This window comes from Dermacentor andersoni, chromosome 6 (assembly GCF_023375885.2).
Source record: "Dermacentor andersoni chromosome 6, qqDerAnde1_hic_scaffold, whole genome shotgun sequence".
In the NCBI taxonomy this organism is placed as follows: Eukaryota; Metazoa; Arthropoda; class Arachnida; order Ixodida; family Ixodidae; genus Dermacentor; species Dermacentor andersoni.
Window position 1 is genome coordinate 92534256 of NC_092819.1, and position 7413 is coordinate 92541668.

General features: G+C 49.2%; 1 protein-coding gene across 1 annotated transcript; it reads right to left on the minus strand.

Annotated features, from left to right (window-relative positions):
- Positions 1-2447: 2447 nt before the first annotated feature.
- On the minus strand, positions 2448-6524 carry LOC129382533 (uncharacterized). Its single transcript, XM_055066661.2, has 3 exons — positions 6482-6524; positions 4711-4975; positions 2448-2959 (listed from the first exon to the last, which is right to left on the minus strand). Exons 1-3 carry the CDS (start codon positions 6522-6524, stop codon positions 2533-2535), a joined length of 735 nt encoding a protein of 244 aa, XP_054922636.2. The 3' UTR covers positions 2448-2532.
- Between the last annotated feature and the right edge of the window lie 889 nt (positions 6525-7413).

A 7413-nucleotide genomic window follows, 5' to 3' on the forward strand; every position in this document is an offset into this window, starting at 1 on the left:
TATGTATATATAGTCTACCTATTCATTTGAATTCTTTTACATTTCTTTCTTATGTTATATTGAACTACCAGGTCCTTGGCCAACTCTTCAGAGCGGGTGTATGTGCTACTAACTTCTAGGCTCTACATCTACATCCGGAGCTGCACACTGGGACTGCACTTGGTCACTGAGCTCTGTAGACGTCAGGAACTGCAGCAATTCATGCTTAGTTTCTTAACTTGAGATAATCGTTCTCATTATGAAGCGGCGGGGTCCGTGTGGATATAAATGGCCGCATTACTGTGTTCGCCGCACTTTGAAGGATTCTCATGTTTCGAAGCCAAGTCGTATGCTGGATCCTTATAGGTCAGGTTGAAATCTCATGCAACTTGTGAAAACTTATAAAATTACGTATGGGTGAAATATGAGACTCACACGAAACCTCTAACATTCCGCTTGAATGTCAAATCATTTCTGCGAAAACCCGCAAGGGGTAGGAACATTCACGAAAGGAAAAAAAATTGGCATCCATCCGTCTTCCAGCACGGAAGCTACAAAGAAAACCAATGCGGGTTTTTTTTTTTTAGAAAGAAAGCTTTGCAGTAGAAAACAAAAAAACAAAAACCTAGGTCAGGACTCATTTTTCTTCACTTACGAAGATTTATTTCCGAAGAAACTGGTATGAGTTTCCTTTGTATATTATAGCTTCGTGCTATAATACGGGTGGAGGTTATTTTTTCCTTTTATTCCAGTTGAATATTGGGGCACTTCGAAATGGTGACTACCGGTGATCCTGTTAACGAAATGGTAACAGCCGGCTTACTGACACCTTGCGAGGACTGAACGCAGGGCCTCCTCTAGTTAAGCGCTTCGAGCTGACGGTGTTTATAGCTTAGTACATATAAAAAGAAAAAAAAAAACATGCGAAGAGCATCAGACAGTGACTGCAGCGTGAGGATGACCTGTCGGTAATGCTCAGGCAATTTCCCGGGAAGAGGTATCCTGATGTTCTGCCGCTTTCGACTGTCATCTTTCCTACATATCACCAAATTTATCAGCCCTTGAGAGCAAACTTATACTTCTTTCGTTTTCTAAATTAGTAAATATTGAAGAAAGAAGAAATCGGTGACCTGGAGAAATTGCGCATATCAGCAGCGTAACCAGCAGTACAGTCAACGCACCGAGAATGACGCTCCACAATAGCACCAGTTGCCCCGTAGCAGACGCGACAAGGTGGCGGTGGTGAAGTGTCACACCGTACACGGGTAATTCGGGCGTTTCTATAAGGCATCTGCACTGACCTGAAGCCGAAGTCAGCGAATCTGCTAAGGAAACAATTCTTGCCTCTCACTTGCGGCTGTTGGACCGCTAGGCGCTGCAGCCTCCAGTTTTCCAGATGACCGAACAGCACAAGAGGGAAACCATCCGATTCGAAGCTGTCGGTCCTTATACGCAACCGTCGCGGGTGCTCAGAGGCAGCGACATTCGTTTTGTTAAGCATTTAGTCGTGGGGTAGACTTTAGCTCACGGCTGCGTTGTGATGTGGGCTAAATTAAAAACAAATACATAAATAAAAACAGTATTGTATTGTGCGTTGGGTGCACGTCAGAAGGCCCTCATCAGGCTTGAGCATTGAAAACGGTTAATGCTGGTGCTCAAATTACGCAGTGACTGTCTCTGCAAAGTATTAAAAACTGCTGAAAAGCCAAGCGTCGACGCCGCCCTTCTCCTCCATACCCATTGCGGCGATGAGCGAGTAACGTCACGGGCAATGGCTCTTCGACGTCACACGTATGCCGCCGACGGTGGACCAATAGCTATTGGAGTAGCGGTGTCAACTAGGAGGTCCCCGTGAAACGTTGAGCGCGCAGCACCGCCTTGGGAAGTGCACTGGAGCACTTATAGAGTGTACTATGGCACTGCAACAGCGAGAGAGAGAGAGAGAGACCGAAAAGGCAGGGAGATCAACCAGAAGCACGTCCGGTTTGCTACCCTGCACTGGGGGAAGGAAAGAGAGAAAAGGCACGATGTGAGAGTCGCGGAGGCGGGAATCCCGGCGAAATAGGAGGAGGTGATGGGCACCCATCTCCGATATGAGAGACGGGCAGGACAGAAATTTCGCTTGCGGGCATGCAATAGTCAAGGCAACTGGAAAGAGCCTGCGCGCCGCGGTCAGGGTAGCGCGCCTCCACTCACCACGCGATGCTTTGCGCTGTTCTTCTACCTCGGCTACTGCTACCCCTTTCATTTCCTTTTTTCTTCGGTAGAACGCTCCATCAATCGTTTGCTATAACGCCTAGTGTGTAGCCAAACTTTTCGACGGATCCTTGTGGATGGCTCTGGTGGAAAGTGTTCCGGGAGGCAGTGAAAGAAAGCGTCGCCTTAAAAGTTTACGCTCACCTGCGAGGACTGTCGATTACTTCGAGGACGTTACTGTCCACGTACAAGGCCAATAAGTAAATGCGTGTTTCTTTTAATAACGAGCAAAATGCAGTGATAAATAGCAAATACAAAGCGACAAATAAAGCGTCGACTTGTCCCCAGAACAAATCTCTATTTGGTGGTGGCGTCTTCCAAGTGGCGACTCGTCAGCTGGCTGATTGTCGAGGCACCTTCGGCACTGCCGTTGCCCGCTGCGTTGTTTCGGTCGCCACCTCTGGCGCTGTCAGTGGCGCCACCTAGCGTAGGCAGGACGATCAGCGCTGCCTCGGTCGTCGTGTCGGCATCGGCGGTGATGTTGGGTCTGGCCGACAAGCGCTTGCGGGCACCGCCCACCCCGGCTTCGGCCTGTGCGAACAGCAGCAGATATCCCAGCACGCCGATGACGAGCAGCGCGCAGAGGACGAGAAGTCCCACGCACGCGCTCTGCATGGGGTTTCCGAAGGTGCGCAGAGCTTTCCACTTGCGCTTCTCGCGGGGCGAATACGTTGGCGGCTTAGAGGGCAGCCCCAATTCGGCGGGCGGATCGGGCTCTACCTGCCTGCGTGCGTTGACGACGGCAACGTGAAGGTATGTCCGTAATGATGAAACGAATGTCAGGACTGATACGTATTCAGGCCTAACCACCTGAAGCGTTTCAATGCGTTAGCATTAAGATTGTCAAATATGGGAAATAACTGTATGGGAGAGAGCTAAGAAGAACACACACACACAGATAAATAAAGATATAGTCATATCATGAGAAGCCAACAAACACTGACACCAAGGACAACATAGGGGAAATTACTTGTGCTTAATAAATGAAAATAAAGAAACGGTAAATTAATGAAAATTAAAGTGGATGAAAAAACAACTTGCCGCAGGTGGGAACAGAACCCACAACCTTCTTATTTCGCGTGCGATGCTCTACCAATTCAGCTACCGCGGCGCCGTTTCCCCATCCACTTTCTTGGGTATTTATGTGTCCTAGTAGAACCCTGGGAGCGTTAGCCAGCGCCACCACTCACAAACCTTGGCGGCGGACGTGGAACGTCCATTTTGCCGCAGGCGTCACGAGAACGGGATCTTTTTGGGTGAATGCAACTGGTCAATAAACCCACATATGCTACCTGAGGGCATCAATGTTACTGGATTCGAGACCCTCGTTATGTAATAAACGAGAAGAAAGGGGGTTAACCGAGGGACCCGATTTTTATTATTCATATATATATGTATATATATAAATGGTGTGTGCGTGTGTGTGTGTTCGCATCGGGGAAACTATCTGTAGTTGAAATGGGAATGTACAAAATAATAAGGAAAAGGGAAATGAAACTGGAAAAAAGATAATTTGTCGCCGGTACGTTGGAGCCAAAAACTCATTGTTTTCTAAATTTCCATTTCAACTACAGCTGATTTACCCGATGCTTTCTTTGTCTTCATTGTTGGTTTTCTATGGTCATGATTAACAAAAGTCGAGCCCTTTGGTTTCCCTTCTTCCCTTCGTCATTCATATCGGGGGTCTTGAATCTGGCATCCTTGATGTCATCAGGTAGCATACAAGGGTTTTTTAGCCACGTGACTGCTCTCCTAAGTTTAGGTGTTACGTGACGCCATCGGGGAAAAAACGGGATGTTCCACATTCGCCCGCCATGGCTTTGAGTGGCGCTGGCTAACGCTCCCAGGGCTAGATCTAGTAAAACATAAATACCCAAGTTAGTAGACGGATCGGTAGCCGTCGCTGAAGCAGAATTGGTAGTGCTAGACACATGAGATGCGGAGGTTGTTTGTTCGGCTCTCACCGAACATCGAAGAACGCACTTGGGCTTCGGCGTTCGGACTGCGGGCGAGAGCAGAGAAGAAGCAGCCGAGAAAAATAGGCGTTCTGGCGTACGGCCAGCTCTCTGTTTCTTTACGGTGGCGCAGTCTACGAAAACGCAGCCTAAGGACTTGTCTTTAGGACAGTCCTAGTGGGACCTCGCCCTCCCGGGTGCCTCCTGCGGTCAGGGAAGGCCGTCCACGCTTCCCTTGCCATGAGGAGTTTCGCAGCAAGGAAGCGCCTGAGCAAGGCGGAGGTGAGTATACATCGATGTCGATAGGACAAGGAAGGACAGAAGGACTAGTACAAGTCGTTTAGCTGGCGTATGCACGCGTTTTCTTTGAGGTGCACTTGCTGCTGGTGTCATGATCTGGCGCTTGGCGCCAGGGAAGTCGCGATTCTACGATCGCGTCGCTGTCTCAGGTTAAAGTCACTGTGACACGCTATGACACTGTAAGAGCCCTCCGTGCGCAATGTCTCCGCCACGTCCTAACCTTTGATCGCCTCCTGCCTGGGACGTGCCTTGGCGACCGCCTGGCGAGTTCCTTCTGAGCATCGCCAAAGACCCGAGAGATGCGGCCGCTGAGACAGCAGCGTGCGCTGCGGTCGAAGCCGCCGTCGTGGCTACGCCGATGGCAGCCTTCACCGGCAGGGCGGCAGTTGAGACTGCGGCCCTCTGGACCGGACGTGGAGGCGAGGCCGCCGGTGAAGGCTTCAGCGCCGGGCGCAGATTGGGAGGGCCCGTAATGGGCGCGCTGGCTGCGAGGAATGAGAGATTGAAGTTGTATACTGCAAAGGGCTCAGAAAGCGTACACCCTATAGGTAAGTCAACTGCGCCTTTAATGCGATTGCGTAATACGGTTCCTTCACGAGTTCTGGGCATTTGGGGTAATCAAAGAAAACAGCCGGGATCAGATAGCTTTAGACAATTTGTGGGCGTAGGGAAATAAGTAGGTGAAAGAGGAGGAGCAGGAGCGCGGTGGCCGGAGAGAGGAGGAGGACGAGGTAGACACAGACGACTAGGTCGGCGTCACATGACAGGGTGGTACCATCCTGTCCGATTGCTGGCTGCACCAGTCGCGCGGCGCCGATCGCTTCATTCGCAGCAAGCGAGTCACAGAAAGAGTGATCACGTGCGCTTTTGTGAACGTAATTAGTGCAGCACAGAGATACAAATTTAAAGAAAAGCACACACAGATGTATGTCACATCTGCTATTTACGTCATTTGAAAAGTTGTGGGGCCTCGAAGTGGCTCAAGGCTGCAGTATACTGCAGCATTCATTGCTAAGGAGTTGACCCGCAGTAGGATCAGAACCGTGGTTTCAATTTTGACAGCAAGTTTCATGAAACACACCGGCATTAATATAGGCGATGCGTGGAAGGTTTGTCGGCTGAGTTTAAAATGAACCAAAGCTATTGCGACATGACGATTAAGCTGAATAAGCACTAGGCGTGGCAATGTTGAAGATTGGGTGCGTTGGTATCGCGTACTTGCCGACAGATCACTCGATAGCCACGCGACAGAAAAGATAAGACATATAGGTACGCAGAACGCTACAGTTTTGTGTGTGTGCCTTCTCTTGTGTTGAGTGGTTATTGCACCATTTGCCCGTACGTGCTAGGTAGACGCGTGAATTTCTCATTTCGTCGCGCTATCTACTTCTCGATCAGCAGCCATAGATTGTATTTTCTTTTCCTTCGCACCAAATTTGCTATCTTAATGGACTGTCTGTTTCAAATACTTCATCACCTCCTTAACTAGAATGCCCTCTGCACGCGTTCGAGCGCTGTCATCCCTCTATCGAATATTTTGGCGTTCTAGTGAAGGTGAGGAACTCGCTCCTATCACTTTTGTCATCGCTTCCTTTCATTATCGTTTGTATGACTCTGGGTGAAGCCCTTAGCTCCTTTCACGCCCTTCTTTTAGCTTTCGATTTTCGGCATTATAATAAATTACGCTGGGGGAGCACAGTTACGCAGTCATGACTTGGGAGTTTCGGTGAAATGCGCTATTCGCAACTTTTGTTCTCGTTTCTCGCGACTATAGCGTTCGCTATTTTTATAGTTCGCCTAATTGAACGTTCTCTTTCACTCCTTCTGAGGCTTCGAAGCTAATGTTCCTAATCTTCGCTTACCTAACAAGTATTCCTCATTACTGTAGTTTTCTGCACATTCTCTCACTCACCCACTCATCTATACGTCTGTTCAGGTCCCGAATATCTTAAAAAGTTATCCCTACGTTTGAGTAGCATGATTCCTCCTACCTTCCGCTGGTTCTGCTGTCGCTCCATTGCTAGGCGTGGCCATAGCGTCTAGCCTTGCCAAGCGCGATGAATGGTTAGAGCCTGCAAAGTTCACCAAAACTGGGATCTCAAAAGCAGTGGCCGGTGGAGACAGGTTGCGCGTCCTTCTTCTTCTTCTTCTCCAGCTTCCAAGATTAGAACGCGCCTACAATAGACCTGTGTTGAACTGGGACTATATTGAACTGGAACTGTTTTCAAAATTGGGACTAACAAATCAAGGTTTGAATCCAGAAAGCTTTTAAGTGAAGCTTTCTTTTCCTCTTCCTTCCACTTTGAAGTTACTGGCTGCTGCTGAATCGGCGAGTGTACAACTTGCATGGGCCACTCAAAGTATGTGAACATTTTTGGCCAATCTCTCGGAATGGTTATGTGCCACTGGGTATGTGGGCGATCAGGCAAGCATAAAAAGAGGCAAGATGGGAAGAAATGGGCAATATAAAATTGAAGTAGTTGGCTGCAGAAAGGTGAAGTCGGCAACAGAAGCAGCCGAGTGTGGAGATAGAGAGCGAGAAACCATTTATTTCTAAGATGGCGTGAATTCCTCGTAGGGTGGAGCCCTTAGTTCAGAGCCCCATTGGCTCGCGCCACTCCACGTGCCCGCCGGATCAGCCGTCGCTGCTCTTGCAGGTCTAAGCTGGTCAGCGCAGTCTCCCAGGGAGGAAGGTGAAGGTGAAGGAATTGCGTAGTAACCCGGAAGGTGCGGGCACTCCCAGGTACAATGATATACTGTGGGCTTTGCTCCACAGTAGGGACAACCATGAAGGATATTGTGTGGGGTGCAGAGGTGAAGATAAAAGAGACAGGGAAATTAATTAGTTTGAAGCTGTCGCCACGCGAAGGCATCTTCTCGGTTAAGGGAAATATGTGGGGGAGAGGGAAGTGTCTCCTGCTTG

What these genes read in the sequence shown, in the direction of transcription:
- LOC129382533 (XM_055066661.2), bottom strand. Translation starts at nt 6,524, where the DNA reads ATGGCCACGCCTAGCAATGGAGCGACAGCAGAACCAGCGGAAG. An exon ending in GACAGCAGAACCAGCGGAAG is followed by an intron (nt 4,976 to 6,481) that starts GTAGGAGGAATC and finishes CATTCCTCGCAG; the next exon opens with CCAGCGCGCCCATTACGGGC. An exon ending in CAGGCAGGAGGCGATCAAAG is followed by an intron (nt 2,960 to 4,710) that starts GTTAGGACGTGG and finishes CAACGCACGCAG; the next exon opens with GCAGGTAGAGCCCGATCCGC.